Here is a 22,200-nt window from a genome sequence, read left to right on the forward strand (position 1 = left end):
ATTTTCTCAGACGATATGTCATCTGCCAAAATCACTCTTGTCGTAGCAGGTACTAGCTCCACCCACCCGCGCTCTTCTCATTCTAACGATTTTATTTCTATTTAGTATAAGATCCACCAGATTCAACCAGATAATCAATTACTGAAAAGAAGGAAGGGTGGGCGGGCGAGGTTAAATATATTATATTAATAATTCTGTAGATTGGGCATGGGAATTAATAGGACTTAGGATGTTAAAAAAAGAAAAAAAAAGCGCTAAACGTGATTTTTTTGATATATTTACTATTTGTTATAATATTTATTTCTTATTTCAGAAGAAAAAAAATAGACAATGGGTGGGTGGGCGGGGCTAATATTGATTTTTCCAACAGAATCTTTTATAAGCAAGCATTATCATTCCAAACTCCATCTCAGAGCCAATAAAATGAGCAATCAAAGTGGAATAGGGGTGGGTGGGTGGGTGAAGCTCAGTTTATTTTTTTTTCACAGTGTCTTATAAGCAAGCAGTTGCCCGGCTGCCACCCCTTTTTCATTCTAGTAACTACTTTTAATATTGTTCAGTCTTATCTTAGCAAATACTAGCCCCGCCCACCCACCTTCTATTTTCTTACAGGGTACATCATGCGCCAAAGTTGGTCGTATCTTATGCACCTATAATGATACATTATCAAACTGTGAATATTATAAAAATTTTCACAAGAGGAAAGAATTACGGGTTAGAATGGAACTACGTGCTGAAAGGGGTGGTGGGTTAATCGAATAGTAGAAATTGGTTTGAATTAAGGAACAATTTTTATTCCACTGACATTTTTTTGTAAAATTAAAAATAAAAAAGTCCTACGCTACTTTTGGGTTTTTTCGATTTTAAGAACACAGCCTGATAATAATATTAAAGTTCTAATTATAGATTTATTTATTTTGAATTAAGCAAAAAATATTATTCCTTTGTCATTTTTTTGTAAAATAGAAAATAAAGTTTTTTCCTCTTGTGAACTCAATTCGGGGACATACTGTATAAAATAATTACAGTATTATAGGTATTAGATATTCCTTTATAGTAAAACGTGTTGTTGCTCTTGTGTATTTATAAATAAATTTAAATTTAAAAAAGTAGCTCGATTAGTCATTTTTTTCTGGTAAAAATGTAATACCAAATCCTGATTTCTTTAATTTAAAACACATTTTGCAGTTGTAAAATGTACATGGAACAAATTTTAGATTCCTGAAACTTTTTTAATTCATTTTGTAATGTAATTTTATAAAAATTCAGGACAAATTAATTTATGCAGAGGTTTTAAGAACAAATTGAAATGTATTTCCTGTTGAATTATTTACATAAGTTAAGCAAATCCTTAAACACAAAAAAATAAATAGGAGAAAGAGAAAAACTGAAAACATTTTGTTATAATTTTACAAACTTCCAACAATTTTATTCACATATCCCCGGGTTAATATTGACATTATAAAAGTAATTTCGTGTTTATTTTTTCTTTAATCACTAGATAAGAGCTTTATTTTAAACGAAAAACTATTTGTTAAATTAAAAAAGAAAACATCACGTAAGAGCGACTTCCCGAATGTTCTAGAGAGAACATTCTATGAACCGATTCATCGCCACGCAACCCAAACATTCCTGACCTTCTCCAATATTCTAGATTCATCCTTCGCGCTAATTTCCGAACATTCTCGAAACGCTTCTCCCTATAAAACCAGCCGCCGATCAAACCCGACTTCAGTCCTGCCATTCAATTGGTCGATACAGCACAAAGTGCCAACTTCAAAAAAACCACAACGTACAAATCAGTGCTAAACCATCGAAAATGTCCATAATTCTGTTGAACGACCCCTTCGAACACTCCCGCCCGACCAGAATGCTGGATCAACATTTCGGCTTGGGTCTGGACCCGGAGGATTTCATCGCGCCGCTGATTCCTCGCGAACTCCGCCACCTCATGCGTTGTCCTGCTGGATATCTGAGACCTTGGCGTTCTGCCGCTTCCCAAAGGGATTCCGGATCGACCGTCTGCCGCGACAAGGACAAATTCCAGGTGAATCTGGACGTGCAGCAGTTCAAGCCGGAGGAAATCAGCGTGAAGGTGGCCAAAAACGTCGTCACGGTGGAAGGCAAACACGAGGAGAAGGAAGACGAGCACGGGTTTATTTCGCGGCATTTCGTGAGGAAGTACGTTTTGCCCGAGGACCACGACGCGGATAAAATCGAGTCGAAGTTGTCGACGGACGGGGTGCTCACGATAACGGCGCCAAGGGTTAAGGCTGCTGTGGAGGAGGGAAGGAGCGTTCCGGTTATCCAGACGGGGCAACCTAACAAGGCGATGGAGAAGAAGGAAGAAGAAGAAAAGAAGTAATTTTTTCGCAGTTATTTTGTATTAATTCTTTTTTTTTTTAGTATTTGTGGTAATTAAAGACTGAGTTTTGTAATGTAAATGTATGTGTAGTTTGTTACGTTAGCTTTTTCTATTTGTATTTAATTTAATAATTTTTTTCCCTACACCAGAACTTCTTTTGATTTTATTTAAGAAAAAGTACGTGAAAAGTGTCAAAGTATAATTAAAAGAAGCCAAAAGCGGATTATTTTGTGAATACAATGTGTATCTTTCCAGTTTTTCTGGTCATTTTTCTTTTATGAAAAAATCCTTCCTAAGATATGCAACCAATAAAACACAACTGTACGGTAAAATATTGTATTTCACAACACTGGAAAAGATCGAATCATTTCGTATTTTAAAAAGGAACGCGACTGAAACAACACACTAAACCCCCAACCACCGCCAAAACAACTTAGACCATATTTAAACCACAAAATTCCTTTATCACCCTCTAGAACCGTATAGAACCTTCTGGAAATTTCCCGAATTTTGAGTTTTGTCGATCATTGCTCCAAGGATCGATGTGGAAAAGGACTAAGAAAGGGAGGAAAACCGTCGAAGAATGTCAAAAAAGAAGAAAAGGAAGAGAACTGTATTTTGAGTTTTGTAAGATTTTAATAAATTTAATTCCCTGAATACAACTCTAACAACAATGCCTTAATGCAAATAATAAAAACGACTTTATTTTGGTCTAGTTTTATTTATTTTGAACAGAAAACACAAAACACAATTACAATATCACAATCAGTCATCAGAAATTAATACATTTTAAGTTCAATTATTTCTCTTTTTTCTTCTCGGTCTTCTGCTCCACGGCCTTGGAAGGCTGCCCCGTCTGGACAACCGGAATACTCCGTTCCTCCTCTTTCCCACTATCAATCTTGGGTGCCCTGATGGTGAGCACCCCATCCGAAGACAACGTGGACTCCACTTTCCTGATATGATGCCCCTTCGGCACCACATACCTCCTCACGAAATGCCTCGAAATATACCCATGCTCGTCCTGCTTCTCCTCATGTTTTCCCTCGATAGTGACCGTGTCGTCACTCACCTTCACCGTGATCTCCTCCGGCTTGAACTGCTGCACGTCCAAATTCGCCTCGAATTTGTCCTTGTCGAAGCGCACGGTGGAGCCGACGTCCTGTTGGGAAAGTGCAGACCTCCACGGACGCAGATATTCAGAAGGAAAACGTAGCAAACCGCCGAACTCTCGAGGGGTCAGAGGCGACAGTAAATCTTCCGGTTCGAGAACGGCGCCGAAGTGTTGGTCGAGGAGGCGAGACGGCCGGGAGAACTGGAAAGGGTTGTTCCACATCCACAAAGCCATTTTTGTTGAGATTTTTCGAATGAGAGCTCGCTTGAGGTCCTTTGGTTTGTTGCCTGCGCTTGAGTCTGTTCAAGTCTGACGGGAGCGTCACGGCGCTCGAGTTTTTATGTGGAGGTGGTGGAACGTTCTAGAGGGATCGAACGCTCGAGATTCGACTGGAAGGTTTTGCGTTTAGTCGATGTAAAATGTGATGACATAATTATTTTCATTTTAAAAAATTATAAATTAAAATCATTGTAAAATGCATATAGCGCACTATTTCAGTGTTAGTAAATTATTTCCTTATTAGTAAACAAATTGGTTTTCTTTAAATTATGTATTAATCAAAACGAAAATAAATCAGCTCAATGCTAATTTGTTCCATATAACATTTTCATGGATTTTAAGATTTTTTTTGTTCCATGTACATTTTCAACTTATTTCTTAAATTTTAACACAAAAATATTAAGAATAAATATAATTTTAATAAAAATTTGTGAGTTTTATAATTTTTATCTTACAGTGGGTAGCGGGTTATATAGATAAAAATTAAATCTTGTTTGACAACCTTGAATCTAAAATTTTGAAAAAACTTTATGTAGCGTGGCCTAGGCTGGTTTGACCTAACCTGATTTTTTTTAAATCTTATACTCAACCGCTTGTCAAAACAGAATTCAATTCCCATACTGCAGTAAATAAAATAAGACAGTGAAATGGAGAAAGAAGTTGGGCGATGTAGCCCAGACCTTTTAATTCTTGTGACTACTCCTAATAATGTTCAATGTTTCTTCCGGGGTATATATATCATTTGCTAAAAAGTCTTATCTTAGCAAGAACTAGCCCCGCCCACCCACCCATTATTTTCTCAGAAGGTATTCCATCTGCCAAAATCACTCTTATAGTGGCAGGTAACGATTTTATTTCTATTCAATATAAGATCCAACTTTCATTCAACCAGATAATGAATTACTGGAAAGAAGGAGGGGTGGGTGGGCGGGGTTAAATATATTATATTAATAATTCTGTAGATTTGGAATGGGAATTAATAGAACTTAGGATGTTAAAAATAGAAAAGAAAAAGCATTAATCGTAATTTTTTATTACATTTATTATTTTCTATCAGATTTATTTCTTATTTCAGAAGAAAAAAATTGAAAATGGGTGGGTGGGCGGGGTTAATATTAATTTTTCGATTCTACGACAACTGGTCGCAAACAATTGATCGCGCGACAATTGATCGCAAGCAACTCGTCGCAGCACAATTGGTCGCACGCGACAATTGATCGCGGCGACAATTGATCGCAGCGACAATTGATTGCACGTAAATTGATCGCAGCGACAATAGATCGTACGTAAATTTATCGCAGCGTCAATTGATCGCAAGGTAAAATTCCTCGGGAAGTATTTTCTTTTATTAAAACTAAATATTTTGTATTCTGAATTTTAAGTTGCAATAAATTTAGCAACCAGGTAAGGTGTAAATATCGAATTAAAAACAATTTGAATATAGATAAGTGACGAAGTTTGTAGTTGCACTTTAAAAATTAAAAAATACGAGCGTAAACACCTTGTTACATAAGATTTTTTATTAATACATTGTCATTTTGGTTATTTTTTTTTAAGAGATTGTTTCTATTTATCTCGTTTCTTATTTTACCTATTATATTATAGGAACTAGCTTCATTATAATAAGTACTCAACATAAAAACAAGTGTTTATTGTTCTTAACTAGATTACAGTTATTTAAAAAATCATATTTTCAACAACCTTTAAATTTTAACACATTTTGATACAGAATAATAATAGTACATCTAGAGTATCCATATGCAGCGAATATAAATTCCACTGGACGGATATATAATACTTATTTTAATACCTTGTAAATTGCAACGGATCTTTTACAGGGTTTGAGAAAGGTTTACGTGTATTGTAAATATATATTGCAAAAACTTTTGTTAGAGCGTCAAGAATAATTTTGTGTTACCGGGAAATCTAAGAAATGTAGGTACTTATGCAACTAAAAACTTATTTTTCAATTATTATGTGACTAGTATTGTACTGAAGAAAAATTCAGTTGTACCATATGTGGGTGTAAAAAATACATATACAGGGTTAATCACGAGAAAATTATTTCTGAAAATTATTTTTACGCAACCCAAAATACGAATACCATGTACCACTTGATACTAACAGAATTTAAAATGAAATGCTTAATTCATGATTGCTTTGAGTTTGGCAATGTCATTTTGACAATTCTGGAAAAGGAGGTTACGCGAGTGTCCATGGTGGTACCGCAGCCAATTGGAGATCTCCGCTGGCGCCGCTAATAAGTTTGTCAGGGCTTGCTTCGAGTGCTTCTTGATCTTTTGCAACCGATTAATGACGAGAAAATTATTTCTAAAAATTCCTTTTACGCAGCAAATTTATTAAAAAATATAGGTATATATTTAATTTTTTAAACTAACAAACGTAATGAAAATAATACTTTTTCACTTAAAACTGTAACGAGAGTTTTTTCACGATTTATCTATAACTTTTTAATTTGACAGTTGTAATAATTTTAAAACCATTTTTTATTAAAGAAAAATGACGTCCAACACGTTTTGAAAGCTATTTTTTTCACTCGTTTAATTGACAAACTTTAAACTTGTGAGAAGAAAAGCTTGAATCACTTACTTGAGCGTCTAATCAATAAGACGAATAATCCAAATGAACATTACAGTAGCATACCGACGAGATGTGTCAGCATTAAAAAAAATATTTTACAATATTTTCACTTTTTTGCACTTTGGTTTAGTCGGAAATGAGCCTAATAGTTACCGTTTTTATGGAACTCGTATGTATTTATTTTGGCACTTTTTTTAGAAATAATGAAATTTTTGAAAATATAGCACATTAATTTATTTTCCTCATTCATAACAATTACTTATTTCTCTATAAACGCTATTATTTTTCGCCTGCGATCAATTGTCGCATGCGACCAGTTGTACTTGCGACGAATTGTGTTGCGATCAATTGCGACTGCGACCAGTTGTCGTTGCGACCAGTTGTCGCTGCGACCAATTGACGCTGCGATCAGTTGTTTGCGATCAATTGTCGCGCGACGAATTGTGCACGACGAATTGACGCGGTACCTAATTTTTCCTACAGAATCTTTTATAAGCAAGCACTATCATTCCAAACTTCGTCTCAGAGTCACTAAAATGGGTGATCAAAGCAGAATAGGTGTGGAGCTCAGTTTACCTTTTTTCCACAGTTTCCTATAAGCAAGAACTTACTCGGCTGCCACCCCTTCTTCATTCTAGTAACTACTTTTAATGTTGTTCAATCTTGTCTTACAAATACTAGCCCCGCCCACCCACCCTCTATTTTCTAACAGTGTACATCATTCGCCAAAGTTAGTCTTATCTTATTCACCTATTATGGTACAAAAATTCACCATTATCAACCTGTGAATATTCTCAAAATTTTCAGCTATAACAGAAAAAATAAAGTTAAAAACCATCCCTTCTACCAAAGTAAAATGTTTAAAGTACCAAAGAGAAAAACCACTTCATTTGGAATACAAACACAATTTCAACGATGACGAACCTTTCGTGTGTGTTAGATTCTGTCGGAATTTAGCACCGGAAGTTCTAAAACAAATTAACGATAATCCACAGATAGATTAACAAAAATATAAAAACTATCAAAGAGAAAATCTGTTCAGACGAGGTATAAGTTAAACATCTATATTTCATTTTTCCATACATGCTTTTAGATCTACAGTAATGTCCCCGGATTGAGATCACAAGGGGAAAGAACTAAATTAAAGAATTAGCAGTTAGAATTGAACTATGTGCTGAAAGAGGTGGTGAATTAATCGAATAATCGAAATTGGTTTGAATTAAGGAACAATTTTTATTCCTTGCACATTTTTTTTTAAATTAAAAATAGAAAAGTCCTTTCTTATACTTTTGTTTTTTCGATTTTAAGAACACAATTGTTGGTTTATTTATGTTGATTTAAGCAAAAGCTATTTTTCCTTTGTCAATTTTTGTAAAATAGAAAATAAAGTTTTTTTTCCTCTTGTGAACGCAATCCGGGAACATACTGTATGAAATAATTACAGTATTATAGGTATTAGATATTTCTTTGTAGTACAACGTGTGATTGCTCTTGTATATTCATAAATAAATTTAAATTTAAAAAAGTAGTTCGATAGTCATTCTTTTCTGGTAAAAATTTAATTCCAAATCCCAATTTCTTTAATTTAAATCACATTTTGCAGTTGTAAAATGTATATGGAACAACTTTTAGATTCCTGAAACTTTTTTTATTCATTTTGTAATGTAATTTTATAAAAATTCAGGACACATTAATTTATGCAGAAGTTTTAAGAACAAATTGTAATGTATTTCCTATTGAATTATTTACATAAGTTAAGCAAATCCTTAAACACAAAAAAATAAATAGGAGAAACAGAAAAACTGAAAAATTTTGTTATAATTTTACAAACTTCCAGCAATTTTATTCACCTATCCCCGGGTTAATATTGAAATTATAAAAAAAAGTTCGTGTTTGTTTATTTTTTCTTTAATCACTAGTTAAGAGCTTTATTTTAAACGAAACTATTTGTAGAATTAAAAAAGAAAACATCAAGTAGAGAGCGACTTCCCGAATGTTCTAGAGAGAACATTCTATGAACTGGTTCATCGTCACGCAACCCAAACATTCCTGACAGTGTTGCCAACCTTTGTAATGTCGAATTCCCTACATGGACGATAAAAATTCCCTTTTCAGCCTCAAAATTCTCTTTTGCATATAACTAGGTATCTAATCTACTACCATTACAAATTGATAAAATTTCTCACGGATCAAGAAAACACTTAATCTACTAATTTCCTCCCCAAAAACAACGCTCCTTTCTTTTTAACTTCTTTTAATAATAATAATATAATAAACAAACACTATAATTTCAAAATTGACAACACAAAGTAACAAAAATATAGTTGTATAATTACAATACAAATAAAAGACAAAAATCTAGCCTCTTTATGAGTGTTTAAATGAATACATTGCAACATTATGTAACTGCAGATGGTCTTGTGTTATTGGATACTTGACAACATCTAGTTCTGTTGCTTGTAAAAAGCTCCTAAAAACAGCAACAGCGTTTAAAGAACTCTCCCCAATCCTGTTTCTTTTTTTGGTCTTTGTATCAGTGACAATGCTGAAAATTCTCTCTGTTTCTGCGTTAGAGTGAGGGAGAATTAATATTGACTTGACTAACTTTCCTAAATTTGGAAAAGCTAAATCTTCACTAAATTTTTTTGTTGAGCAAATATTTAACCACATTTCATGCAATTGCAAGGATGTAAATTTTTTAATTTCAGTCTCACTAAAAGAAATTGGCAAGTTCCGCCATTCAATCGCGATTTCAGTCTTATCTGCGTTAATATGTTTTAGTTTATCACATAATATATTGAAATCTATATTTCTCTCATCATCACTTTTAGCAAATGCAACATTGGGATTCAGAAACCTCATATCCCTAAATATTTCTTCAGGTAAACGTCTCTGTAAATCAACAGCTGCAGTTACGTAAAATTTAAGGCAATTTTTTAAAAATAAATCTCTTCCATCAGGGGGCATTGTCTTTACAAGTGCAGAACACTCTGGGCCGACATATAGTTTTTCTAAAGGCGAAAAATGACGCGGGTTGTTCAAGTTTAGTGTAAGTAGATTTTGTTCGAGCACTATCGCTCCATCCAGATAATTTTTACATAACTGTTTCATCAAGTTTGTACACTCTGAGTACAAGACATGGATTAGAGGCTTTCTGCCTTGGAAAAGAGCATTAAAGCTATTAAACAAATTTAGGACATATATTAAAAAAAATAGGTATCCTTTTGTGTATATATTCTTCAATTCACTTAGAATCAACTCGGCGCTTTTTAATTTGTCTTCTAGCACCGCAATTGCAAAGTAATGTTCCAATACATTCCAGTTCTCCAAAATCCTAACTACGCACTCAAAATGACTTAACCATCTGGTTGCTGACAGTTTAAGTATTTTATGCTTCCTTTCCTGAAAATATTCTTGCATTTCTTGTAGTTGTGCAGATCTTTTAGAACTTCCAGAAACGTAGGTGTAAATACCCCTCAAAAGTTCTTCAGAACTTCGAGGTAAGACAGTGCATGCATTAGATGCAACTAGTGAGGCAGAATGGCATATACAACGTAGCAATATTACATGTGGTACATCATTTTGCAGCAGTTGAAAAAATGAATGATTTTTTCCAATCATGACACTAGCGCCATCCGAAGCAACACCTGGAATTATAAATAATAGCTATTTTATAAACTGATGTTATCTTAACAAACCTATTATGTTTTGCAAGGGTATTTTGTGTCTTTCTAAACATGCTTTAAATGTGTTATATAAAGCTGTAGCACCTAAATCTCTTGCATCTAGTTGTATTAATTCCAGTAAACGAGTTTCGATCTTATTATCATGGTTTAAGAATCTTGCCAACACAGCTACGCTTTTATAATCACCAATATCAGTTGATTCATCCAAGAGCACAGAAAATGTATTGTTTCTCAGATGTGTCACTAAGTCATTTGTCTCCTTTTTGCACAAAACATTTTTCACAATTTCAGTGCATTTGGTTCTCTTTATGTTGATGTCTTGGCATATCTTACTGTCCGGAAATATTTCCTTTAAAACAGGTTCTAATTGATCAATAACTCGAAATGCAATATTGTTAGCTGCAAATACTGCTGCTAGTTTAATTTCAGCTTTTTTGACGTTATCCTTATGCACCGTATCTTCGTTGATTTTAAACAATATATCAACATTTTTATTGTGATTAATTAGCTTCAGTTTTTCCAAGTGTTTTTTCGTACCTGCATGTTTTTGTAACTCACTTTTCCCTGATTTGATGGTTACATTGCAAATTTTACATCTGAAAAAGTATTAAAAGAGTATGTATCTACATACATAATCTAACTTTATACCTTGCCATATACTTTGACTGAGTATCTGGTAATAGCCATGGTTTAAAAAGTGGATCATCTAGCCAATAACTTTTAAATGTTTTGTCTGCTTGGATTTTTCTTTTTTTTATCTTCTCATTGTCCATCTCGATTGAAGTTACAGATTTTTTGTAAATTACCACACCACAGAACACTTGCTTTATGTCGATTTGTCGCCATTTTAATTTTTAACATCTCATCCCTGCTCCAGTTCTCTGATCTCATCTCAACATCCTCAAAGTGCCCACAATTTAAGCTACCCACCATCTACCTACTCTTGACCAATGACAAGTTGACCTACGTTTTACATTTAGTACATTTTGTCTACTCATGACTCAACACACAACCAAGACCTACCAAACTATGTTGCTCTTTTCTAAGCTGAAAAAATTATGATTTATCAATTTTCACATTTTCTTTGCTGCGTTGTCAGCCTACTTAAGAATGCTTCTAAAAATTCCCTAAAATTGCCAACTTTTGTTAAAAAATTCCCTTTTTCCCTTTCTTATCCTAAAATTCCCTTAAAAGGGAAAATTCCCTGCAGTTGGCAACACTGATTCCTGACCTTCTCCAAATTCTAGATTCATCCTTCGCGTCAATTTCCGAACATTCTCGAAACGCGTCTTCCTATAAAACCAGCCGCCGATCAAACCCGACTTCAGTCCTGCGATTCAATTGGTCGATACAGTACAAGGTGCCAACTTCAAAAAAACCACAACGTACAAATCAGTGCTAAACCAGCGAAAATGTCCATAATTCTGTTGAACGACCCCTTCGAACACTCCCGCCCGACCAGAATGCTGGATCAACATTCCGGCTTGGGTCTGGACCAGGAGGATTTCTTCGCGCCGCTGGCGCTGACTCCTCGCGAACTTCGCCACCTGATGCGTTGTCCTGCAGGATATCTGAGACCTTGGCGTTCTGCCGCTTCCCAAAAGGATTCCGGATCGACCGTCTGCCGCGACAAGGACAAATTCCAGGTGAATCTGGACGTGCAGCAGTTCAAGCCGGAGGAAATCAGCGTGAAGGTGACCAAAAACGTCGTCACGGTGGAGGGAAAACACGAGGAGAAGGAAGACGAGCACGGGTTTATTTCGCGGCATTTCGTGAGGAAGTACGTTTTGCCCGAAGACCACGACGTGGATAAAATCGAGTCGAAGTTGTCGTCGGACGGGGTGCTCACGATAATGGCGCCCAGGGTTAAGGCTGCTGTGGAGGAGGGAAGGAGCGTCCCGGTTATCCAGACGGGGCAGCCGACCAAGGCGGTGGAGAAGAAGGAAGATGAAGAAAAGAAGTAATTTTTGCGCAGTTATTTTGTATTAATTATTTTTTTTTTAGTATTTGTGGTAATTAAAGACTGAGTTTTGTAATGTATGTGTAGTTTTAGTTACGTTAGAATTTTCCGTTTGTATTTATTAATTTAATAAATTTTTTCACTATACCAGAACTTCTTTTGATTTTATTAAAGAAAAAGTACGTGAAAAGTATCAAAGTATAATTAAAAGAAGCCAAAAGCGGACTATTTTGTGAACACAATGTGTATCTTTCCAGTTTTTCTAGTTATTTTTCTTTTATGAAAAAATCCTTCCTAAGGTATGCAACCAATAAAACACAACTGTACGGTAAGATATTGTATGTATTTCACAACAATGGAAAAGATCCAATCAAATCGTATTTTAAAAAGGAACGCGACTGAAACAATGCACTAAACTCCCAACCACCCCCAAAACAAACTTACACCGTATTTAAACCACAAAATTCCTTCATCACCCTCTAGAACCTTATAGAAACTTCTAGAAATTTCCCGAATTTTGGGTTTTGTCGATCATTGCTCCAAGGATCGATGTGGAAAAGAAACGAACAAAGGGAGGAAAGCAGTCGAAAAATGTCGAGGAAGAGAACTGAATTTTGAGTTTTGTAAGATTTTAGTAAATTTAATTCGCTGAATAGAAATTTAATAACAATGTCTTAATGCAAATAATAAACGCGACTTTTATTTTGGCGTGGTTTTATTTATTTTGAACAGAAAACACAAAACACATTAACAATATCACAATCAGTCATCAGTAATTCATATATTTTAAGTTAAACTATTTCTCTTCTTTCTTTTCGGTCTTCTGCTCCACGGCCATGGAAGGCTGCCCCGTCTGCACGACTCCGTCCCTCTTCTTTCCCACTATCAATCCTGGGTGCCCTGATGGTAAGCACCCCATCCAAAGACAACGTGGACTCCACCTTACTGATATATAGCCCTGCCCATCCGCTCTCTAGTTTCTTACGGGGTATACAGGGTTAGTCACGAGAGAATTACTTCTGAAAATTATTGTTACGCAACCCAAAATACTAATACCCTGTACCACTTGATATTATCTAAATTTAAAATGAAATGCCTAATCCATGATTGCTTTGACTTTGGCAGTGTCACTTTGACGTTAATTAATTTTTAACATTTTGTTTCATCGTTGACTCGCTTCTAGAGCCCCCTTGGATCGACGACATACAGTCAGATCAATCTGGGCTATACTGAAGCCGTAAGTGCTCTACCAATGTTGTTCGCCGCTAATGTGCCTGTGTTAATTCGCCATCTCTGCGTCACCTAGAGCCTCTTCGAAGTGCAAATCTACAACCTCCGGACTTCTTCGGCCATCCATTTACAAAAAAGCCGTAGCATCCCCCCAAAATGCCCAACATTTTCAACAGATTAGTAGTTAAATTATTTACTTACTTGTTTGAGTTTGTCTTGTAACCTTTGAATAAAAGCCGTAAAAGGAATTTTTAGAAATAATTTTCTCGTGATTAATCGGTTGCAAAAGACCAAGAGGCTGACACTGACAAATTTATTAGCGGCGCCGGAGGAGATTTCCGACTGGCTGCGGTACCACCATGGACACTCGCGTAACCTCCTTTTCCACAATTGTCAAAATGAGAAATTCAAAGCAATCATGGATTAAGCATTTCATTTTAAATTCAGTTAGTATCAAATGGTACATGGTATTCGTATTTTGGGTTGCGTAAAAATAATTTTCAGAAGTAATTCTCTCGTGACTAACCCTGTATATATCATTTGCCAAAAAGTCCTATCTTAGCAAGAACTAGCCCCGCCCACCCGCCCATTATTTTCTCATAAAGTATGTCATTTGCCAAAATCACTCTTATCGTGGCAGGTAACGATTTTATTTCTATTCAATATAAGATCCAACTTTCATTCAACCAGATAATGAACTACTGGAAAGAAGAAGGGGTGGGTGGACGGGGTTAAATATATTATACTATCAATTCTGTAGAGTTGGAATGGGAATTAATAGAACTTAGGATGTTGAAAAAAGAAAAAAAAGCGTTAATCGTAATTTTTATTACATTTATTATTTGCTATCAGATTTATTTCTTATTTCAGAAGATAAAAATAAAAACTGGGTGGGTGGGCAGGGCTTATATTAATTTTTCCTACAGAATCTTTAATAAGCAAGCACTAATATTCCAAACTCGGTTTCAGAACCAATAAAATGAAGGATCAAAGCGGAATAGGGGTGGGTGGGTGGAGCTCAGTTTACTTTTTTTTCAAAGCGTCTTATAAGGAAGCAGTTGCTCAGCTCCCTCACTTTCTTCATTCTAGTGACTACTCATAATATTGTTCAGTCTTATCTTAGCAAATACTAGCTCCGCCCACCCGCCCATTGTTTTTCCAGATGGTATGTCATCTGCCAAAATCACTCTTATCTTAGCAAGTATTAGCCCCGCCCACCCGCCCATTATTTTATCAGACGATATGTCATCTGCCAAAATCACTCTTGTCGTAGCAGGTACTAGCTCCACCCACCCGCGCTATTCTCATTCTAACGATTTTATTTCTATTTAGTATAAGATCCACCTTTCATTCAACCAGATAATCAATTACTGAAAAGAAGGAGGGGAGGACGGGCGAGGTTAAATATATATATTAATAATTCTGTAGATTGGGAATGGGAATTAATACGACCTAGGATGTTAAAAAAAGAAGAAAAAAAAATAGAAAATGGGTGGGTGGGAGGGGCTAACATTGATTTTTCCTACATAGTCTTTTATAAGCAAGCATTATCATTCCAAACTCCATGTCAAAAGCAATAAAATGAGAGATCAAAGCGGAATAGGGTTTGTTGGGTGGGTGGAGCTCAGCTTACCTTTTTTTCCACAGTGTCTTATAAGCAAGCAGTTGCCCGGCTGCCACCCCTTTTTCATTCTAGTAACTACTTTTAATATTGTTCAGTCTTATCTTAGCAAATACTAGCCCCGCCCACCCACCCTCTATTTTCTTACAGTGTACATCATTCGCCAAAGTTGGTCTTATCTTATGCACCTATTATGATACATTACCAAACTGTGAATATTATTAAAATTTTCGCAAGAGGAAAGAATTACGGGTTAGAATTGAACTATGTGCTGAAAGGGGTGGTGGGTTAATCGAATAGTAGAAATTGGTTTGAATTAAGGAACAATTTTTATTTCACTGACATTTCTTTGGAAAATTAAAAATAAAAATGTCCTACGCTACTTTTGGGTTTTTTCGATTTTAAGAACACAGCCTGATAATATTAAAGTTCTAATTGTAGATTTATTTATTTTGAATGAAGCAAAAAATATTATTCCTTTGTCATTTTTTTGTAAAATAGAAAATACAGTTTTTTTGCTCCTGTGAACTCAATCCCGGAACATACTGTATAAACTAATTACAGTATTATAGGAATTAGATATTTCTTTGTAATAGAACGTGTTATTGCTCTTGTGTATTCATAAATAAATTTAAATTTAAAGAAGTAGCTCAATTAGTAATTTTTTTCTGGTAAAAATGTAATTCCAAATCCCAATTTCTTTAACTTAAAACGCATTTTGCAGTTGTAAAATGTATATGGAACAAATTTTATATTCCTAAAACTTTTTTAATTCATTTTGTGATGTAATTTTATAAAAATTGAGGACAAATTAATATATGCAGAAGTTTTAAGAACAAATTGTAATGTATTTTCTGTTGAATTATTTACATAAGTTAAGCAGATCCTTAAACACAAAAAAATAAATAGGAGAAACAGAAAAATTGAAAAAATGTTATAATTTTACAAACTTCCAGCAATTTTATTCACATATCCCCGAGTTAATATTGAAATTATAAAAGTAATTTCGTGTTTGTTTATTTTTTCTTTAATCACTAGGTAAGAGGTTTATTTTAAACGAAAAAGTATTTGTAAAATTAAAAAAGAAAACATCAAGCGACTTCCCGAATGTTCTAGAGAGAACATTCAATGAACTGAATCATCACCACGCAACCCAAACATTCCTGACCTTCTCCAATATTCTAGATTTATCCTTCGCGCTAATTTCCGAACATTCTCGAAACGCTTCTCCCTATAAAACCAGCCGCCGATCAAACCCGACATCAGTCCTGCGATTCAATTGGTCGAGACAGCACAAGGTGCCAACTTCAAAAAAACCACGACATACAAATCAGTGCTAAACCCCCGAAAATGTCCATAATTCTGTTGAACGACCCTTTCGACTCTCGCCCGTCCAGAATGCTGGATCAACATTTCGGTTTGGGTCTGGACCCGGAGGATTTCTTCGCGCCGCTGATTCCTCGCGAACTTCGCCACCTCATGCGTTGTCCTGCGGGATATCTGAGGCCTTGGCGTTCTGCCGCTTCCCAAAAGGATTCCGGATCGACCGTCTGCCGCGACAAAGACAAATTCCAGGTGAATCTGGACGTGCAGCAGTTCAAGCCGGAGGAAATCAGCGTGAAGGTGGCCAAAAACGTCGTCACGGTGGAGGGAAAACACGAGGAGAAGGAAGACGAGCACGGGTTGATTTCGCGGCATTTCGTGAGGAAGTACGTTTTGCCCGAGGACCACGACGCGGATAAAATCGAGTCGAAGTTGTCGACGGACGGGGTGCTCACGATAACGGCGCCCAGGGTTAAGGCTGCCGTGGAGGAGGGAAGGAGCGTTCCGGTTATCCACACGGGGCAGCCGACCAAGGCGGTGGAGAAGAAGGAAGAAGAGGAAAAGAAGTAATTTTTTCGCAGTTATTTTGTATTAATTATTTTTTATTTTTTAGTATTTGTGGTAATTAAAGACTGAGTTTTGTAATGTAAATGTATGTGTAGTTTAGTTACGTTATCCTTTTCTATTTGTATTTAATTTAATAAATATTTTCACTACACCAGAATTTCTTTTGATTTTATTTAAGACAAAGTACTTAAAAAGTATCAAAGAAAAATTCCAAAAGCGGATTATTTTTTGAATTACGGAGTTTCGAAACTCAAACAGTGAGTATCTTTCCAGTTTTTTCGGTTCTTTTTATTTTATGAAAAAAAATCCTTCCTAAGATATGCAACCAATAAAACACAACAGTACGGAAGGGGATTGTATTTCCCAACACTGGAAAAGATTGAATCATTTCGTATTTTAAAAAGGAACGCCACTGAAACAACACACTAAACCTCCAACCACCCCCAAAACAACTTAGGCCATATTTAAACCAGAAAATTCCTTCATCACCCTCTAGAACCTTATAGAAGCTTCTAGAAATTTCTGGAATTTTGGGTTTTGTCGAACATTGCCCCAAGGATCGATGTGGAAAAGAACGACCAAAGAGAGGAAAACCGTCGAAGAATATCAAGAAAGAGGAAAAGGAAGAGAACTGAATTTTGAGTTTTGTAAGATTTTAGTAAATTTAATTCGTTGAAGAGAAAGTTAATAACAATGTCTTACTGCAAATAATCAAAACAACTTTTATTTTGGGGTGGTTTTATTTATTTTGAACAGAAAATACAAAACACATTAACAACATCACAATCAGTCATCAGTAATTGATACATTTTAAGTAAAATTATTTCTCTTCTTTTTTCTCGGTCTTCTGCTCCACGGCTTTAGACGGCTGCCCCGTCTGCACAACACGAATACTCCGTTCCTCCTCTTTCCCACTATCAATCTTGGGTGCCCTGATGGTGAGCACCCCATCCGAAGACAGCGTCGACTCCACTTTACTGATATCATGCCCCTTCGGCACCACATACCTCCTCACGAAATGCCTCGAAATGTACCCATGCTCGTCCTGCTTCTCCTCATGTTTTCCTTCGATAGTGACCGTGTCGTCGCTCACCTTCACCGTGATCTCCTCCGGCTTGAACTGCTGCACGTCCAAATTCGCCTCGAATTTGTCCTTGTCGAAGCGCACGGTGGAGCCGACGTCCTGTTGGGAAAGTGCAGACCTCCACGGACGCAGATATTCAGAAGGAAAACGTAGCAAACCGCCGAACTCTCGAGGGGTCAGAGGCGACAGTAAATCTTCCGGTTCGAGAACGGCGCCGAAGTGTTGGTCGAGGAGGCGAGACGGCCGGGAGAATTGGAAAGGGTTGTTCCACATCCACAAAGCCATTTTTTTGAGATTTTTCGAATGAGAGCTCGCTTGAGGTCCTTTGGTTTGTTGCCTGCGCTTGAGTCTGTTCAAGTCTGACGGGAGCGTCACGGCGCTCGAGTTTTTATGTGGACGTGGTGGAACGTTCTAGAGGGAGCGAACGCTCGAGATTCGACTGGAAGGTTTTGCGTTTAGTCGGTGTAAAATGTGATTACATAATTTTCATTTTAAAAAGCAGTAAATTAAAATCGTTTTAAAATGCACATGGCGCACTATTTAAGTGTCAGCAAATTATTTCCTTATTAGCAAAAAAATTGGTTTTCTTTAAATTATGTATTAATCAAAACGAAAATAAATCAGCTCAGTGCTAATTTGTTCCATATGACATTTTCATGGATTTTAAGATTTTTTTTGTTCCATGAACATTTTCAACTTATTTCTTAAATTTTAACACAAAAATATTAAGAATAAATATAATTTTAATAAAAATTTGTGAGTTTTATAATTTTTACCTTTCAGTGGGTCGTGGGTTATATAGATAAAAATTAAATCTTATTTGACAAGCTTGAATCTAAAATTTTTAAAAAACTTGATGTAGCGTGACCTAGGCTGGTTTGACCTAACCTGATTTTTTTTAAATGTTATATTCAACCGCTTGTCAAAACAGAATTCAATTCCCATACTGTAGTAAATAAAATAAGACAGTGAAATGGAGAGAGAAGTTGGGCGAAGTAGCCCGGACCTTTTAATTCTAGTGACTACTCCTAATAATGTTCAATGTTTCTTCCGGGGTATATATATCATTTTCCAAAAAGTCTTATCTTAGCAAGAACTAGCCCCGCCCACCCACCCATTATTTTCTCAGAAGGTATTCCATCTGCCAAAATCACTCTTATCGTGGCAGGTAACGATTTTATTTCTATTCAATGTAAGATCCAACTTTCATTCAACCAGATAATGAATTACTGGAAAGAAGGAGGGTTGGGTGGGCGGGGTTAAATATATTATATTATTAATTCTGTAGAGTTGGAATGGGAATTAATAGAACTTAGGATGTTGAAAAAAGAAAAAAAAAGCGTTAATCGTAATTTTTATTACATTTATTATTTGCTATCAGATTTATTTCTTATTTCAGAAGATAAAAATAAACACTGGGTGGGTGGGCGGGGTAATATTAATTTTTCCTACAGAATCTTTTAAGATCAAGCACTAATATTCCAAACTCGGTTTCAGAGCCAATAAAATGAAGGATCAAAGCGGAATAGGGGTGGTTGGGTAGAGCTCTGTTTACTTTTGTTTCAAAGCGTCTTATAAGGAAGCAGTTGCCCAGCTCCCTCCCTTTCATCATTCTAGGTGACTACTCATAATATTGTTCAGTCTTATCTTAGCAAATACTAGCCCCGCCCACCCGCCCATTATTTTTTCAGATGGTATGTCATCTGCCAAAATCACTCTTATCTTAGCAAGTATTAGCCCCGCCCACCCGCCCATTATTTTATCAGACGATATGTCATCTGCCAAAATCACTCTTGTCGTAGCAGGTACTAGCTCCACCCACCCGCGCTATTCTCATTCTAACGATTTTATTTCTATTTAGTATAAGATCCACCTTTCATTCAACCAGATAATCAATTACTGAAAAGAAGGAGGGGTGGGCGGGCAAGGTAAAATATATTATATTAATAATTCTGTAGATTGGGAATGGGAATTAATACGACCTAGGATGTTAAAAAAAGAAAAAAAAGCGCTAACCGTGATTTTTTTATTATATTTACTATTTGTTATAAGATTTATTTCTTATTTCAGAAGAAAAAAAATAGAAAATGGGTGGGTGGGAGGGGCTAACATTGATTTTTCCTACATAATCTTTTATAAGCAAGCATTATCATTCCTAACTCCATGTCAGAGCCAATAAAATGAGCAATCAAAGCGGAATAGGGGTGGGTGGGTGGGTGAAGCTCAGTTTATTTTTTTTCCACAATGTCTTATAAGCAAGCAGTTACCCGGCTGCCACCCCTTTTTCATTCTAGTAACTGCTTTTAATATTGTTCAGTCTTATCTTAGCAAATACTAGCCCCGCCCACCCACCCTCTATTTTCTTACAGTGTACATCATTCGCCAAAGTTGGTCTTATCTTATGCACCTATTATGATACATTATCAAACTGTGAATATTATTAAAATTTTCACAAGAGAAAAGAATTACGGGTTAGAATTGAACTACGTGTTGAAAGGGGTGGTGGGTTAATCGAATAGTAGAAATTGGTTTGATTTAAGGAACAATTTTTATTCCATTGACATTTTTTTGTAAAATTAAAAATAAAAAAGTCCTACGCTACTTTTGGGTTTTTTCGATTTTAAGAACACAGCCTGATAATATTAAAGTTCTAATTATAGATTTATTTATTTTGAATTAAGCAAAAAATATTATTCCTTTGTCATTTTTTTGTAAAATAGAAAATAAAGTTTTTTTTCCTCTTGTGAACTCAGTCCGAGAACATACTGTATAAAATAATTACAGTATTATAGGTATTAGATATTTCTTTGTAGTAGAACGTGTTATTGCTCTTGTGTATTCCTAAATTAATTTAAATTTAAAAAAGTAGCTCGATTAGTCATTCTTTTCTGGTAAAAATGTAATACCAAATCCCAATTTCTTTAATTTAAAACACATTTTGCAGTTGTAAAATCTACATAGAACAAATTTTAGATTCCTAAACCTTTTTTAATTCATTTTGTAACGTAATTTTATAAAAATTCAGGACCAATTAAAATATGCAGAGGTTTTAAGAACAAATTGAAATGTATTTCCTGTTGAATTATTTACATAAGTTAAGCAAATCCTTAAACACAAAAAAATAAATAGGAGAAACAGAAAAACTGAAAAAATTTTGTTATTATTTTACAAACTTCCAGCAATTTTATTCACATATTCCCGGGTTAATATTGAAATTATAAAAGTAATTTCGTTTTCGTTTATTTTTCTTTAATCACTAGTTAAGACCTTTATTTTAAACGAAAAACTATTTGTAAAATTAAAAAAGAAAACATCAAGTAGAGAGCGACTTCCCGAATGTTCTAGAGAGAACATTCTATGAACTGGCTCATCGCCACGCAACCCAAACAATCCTGACCTTCTCCAATTTTCTAGATTCATCATTCGCGTCAATTTCCGAACATTCTCGAAGCGCTTCTCCCTATAAAACCAGCCGCCGATCAAACCCGACTTCAGTCCTGCGATTCAATTGGTCGAGACAGCACCAAGGTGCCAACTTCAAAAAAACCACGACGTACAAATCAGTGCTAAACCCCCGAAAATGTCCATAATTCTGTTGAACGACCCCTTCGACTCTCGCCCGACCAGAATGCTGGATCAACATTTCGGTTTGGGTCTGGACCAGGAGGATTTCTTCACGCCGCTGATTCCTCGCGAACTCCGCCACCTCATGCGTTGTCCTGCGGGATATCTGAGACCTTGGCGTTCTGCCGCTTCCCAAAAGGATTCCGGATCGACCGTCTGCCGCGACAAGGACAAATTCCAGGTGAATCTGGACGTGCAGCAGTTCAAGCCGGAGGAAATCAGCGTGAAGGTGGCCAAAAACGTCGTCACGGTGGAGGGAAAACACGAGGAGAAGGAAGACGAGCACGGGTTTATTTCGCGGCATTTCGTGAGGAAGTACGTTTTGCCCGAGGACCACGACGCGGATAAAATCGAGTCGAAGTTGTCGTCGGACGGGGTGCTCACGATAACGGCGCCCAGGGTTAAGGCTGCTTTGGAGGAGGGAAGGAGCGTTCCGGTTATCCAGACGGGCCAACCGACCAAGGCGGTGGAGAAGAAGGAAGAAGAAGAAAAGAAGTAATTTTTTCGCAGTTATTTTGTATTAGACTGAGTTTTGTAATGTAAATGTATGTGTAGTTTAGTTACGTTAGCCTTTTCTATTTGTATTTAATTTAATAAATTTTTTCACTACACCAGAATTTCTTTTCATTTTATTTAAGACAAAGTACTTAAAAAGTATCAAAGAAAAATTCCAAAAGCGGATTATTTTGTGAACTACGGAGTTTCGAAACTCACTAAACAGTGAGTATCTTTCCAGTTTTTTCGAT

The 22,200-nt window shown here is 35.9% G+C and overlaps 7 protein-coding genes across 7 annotated transcripts; 4 read left to right on the forward strand and 3 right to left on the reverse strand.

The window, feature by feature from the left end:
• The first annotated feature begins 1,709 nt into the window (after positions 1 to 1,709).
• Positions 1,710 to 2,516, forward strand: LOC135131956 (protein lethal(2)essential for life-like). Its single transcript, XM_064059835.1, has one exon. It carries the CDS (start codon positions 1,820 to 1,822, stop codon positions 2,363 to 2,365), a length of 546 nt encoding a protein of 181 aa, XP_063915905.1. The 5' UTR covers positions 1,710 to 1,819; the 3' UTR covers positions 2,366 to 2,516.
• A 556-nt stretch (positions 2,517 to 3,072) lies between these two features.
• Positions 3,073 to 3,895, reverse strand: LOC135131955 (protein lethal(2)essential for life-like). Its single transcript, XM_064059834.1, has one exon. It carries the CDS (start codon positions 3,711 to 3,713, stop codon positions 3,165 to 3,167), a length of 549 nt encoding a protein of 182 aa, XP_063915904.1. The 5' UTR covers positions 3,714 to 3,895; the 3' UTR covers positions 3,073 to 3,164.
• Positions 3,896 to 8,667: 4,772 nt separating this feature from the next.
• Positions 8,668 to 11,011, reverse strand: LOC135132487 (protein FAM200C). The gene is made up of 3 exons (XM_064060605.1): positions 10,694 to 11,011; positions 10,058 to 10,641; positions 8,668 to 10,006 (listed from the first exon to the last, which is right to left on the reverse strand). The coding sequence occupies exons 1-3, from the start codon at positions 10,816 to 10,818 to the stop codon at positions 8,727 to 8,729; spliced, it is 1,989 nt and encodes a 662-aa protein (XP_063916675.1). The 5' UTR covers positions 10,819 to 11,011; the 3' UTR covers positions 8,668 to 8,726.
• A 349-nt stretch (positions 11,012 to 11,360) lies between these two features.
• LOC135132566 (protein lethal(2)essential for life-like) lies at positions 11,361 to 12,152 on the forward strand. Its single transcript, XM_064060689.1, has one exon. It carries the CDS (start codon positions 11,458 to 11,460, stop codon positions 12,007 to 12,009), a length of 552 nt encoding a protein of 183 aa, XP_063916759.1. The 5' UTR covers positions 11,361 to 11,457; the 3' UTR covers positions 12,010 to 12,152.
• Positions 12,153 to 16,132: 3,980 nt separating this feature from the next.
• Positions 16,133 to 16,903, forward strand: LOC135132586 (protein lethal(2)essential for life-like). Its single transcript, XM_064060712.1, has one exon. It carries the CDS (start codon positions 16,207 to 16,209, stop codon positions 16,747 to 16,749), a length of 543 nt encoding a protein of 180 aa, XP_063916782.1. The 5' UTR covers positions 16,133 to 16,206; the 3' UTR covers positions 16,750 to 16,903.
• A 580-nt stretch (positions 16,904 to 17,483) lies between these two features.
• LOC135132639 (protein lethal(2)essential for life-like) lies at positions 17,484 to 18,247 on the reverse strand. The gene has a single exon (XM_064060786.1). It carries the CDS (start codon positions 18,113 to 18,115, stop codon positions 17,567 to 17,569), a length of 549 nt encoding a protein of 182 aa, XP_063916856.1. The 5' UTR covers positions 18,116 to 18,247; the 3' UTR covers positions 17,484 to 17,566.
• Positions 18,248 to 21,329: 3,082 nt separating this feature from the next.
• LOC135132457 (protein lethal(2)essential for life-like) lies at positions 21,330 to 22,071 on the forward strand. Its single transcript, XM_064060560.1, has one exon. It carries the CDS (start codon positions 21,411 to 21,413, stop codon positions 21,951 to 21,953), a length of 543 nt encoding a protein of 180 aa, XP_063916630.1. The 5' UTR covers positions 21,330 to 21,410; the 3' UTR covers positions 21,954 to 22,071.
• Positions 22,072 to 22,200: the final 129 nt, after the last annotated feature.

Source organism: Zophobas morio, unplaced genomic scaffold, assembly GCF_036711695.1.
Source record: "Zophobas morio isolate AGI-343-1 ecotype UQ-CSIRO unplaced genomic scaffold, CSIRO_AGI_Zmor_V1 ptg000021l, whole genome shotgun sequence".
Classification (NCBI taxonomy): domain Eukaryota; kingdom Metazoa; phylum Arthropoda; class Insecta; order Coleoptera; family Tenebrionidae; genus Zophobas; species Zophobas morio.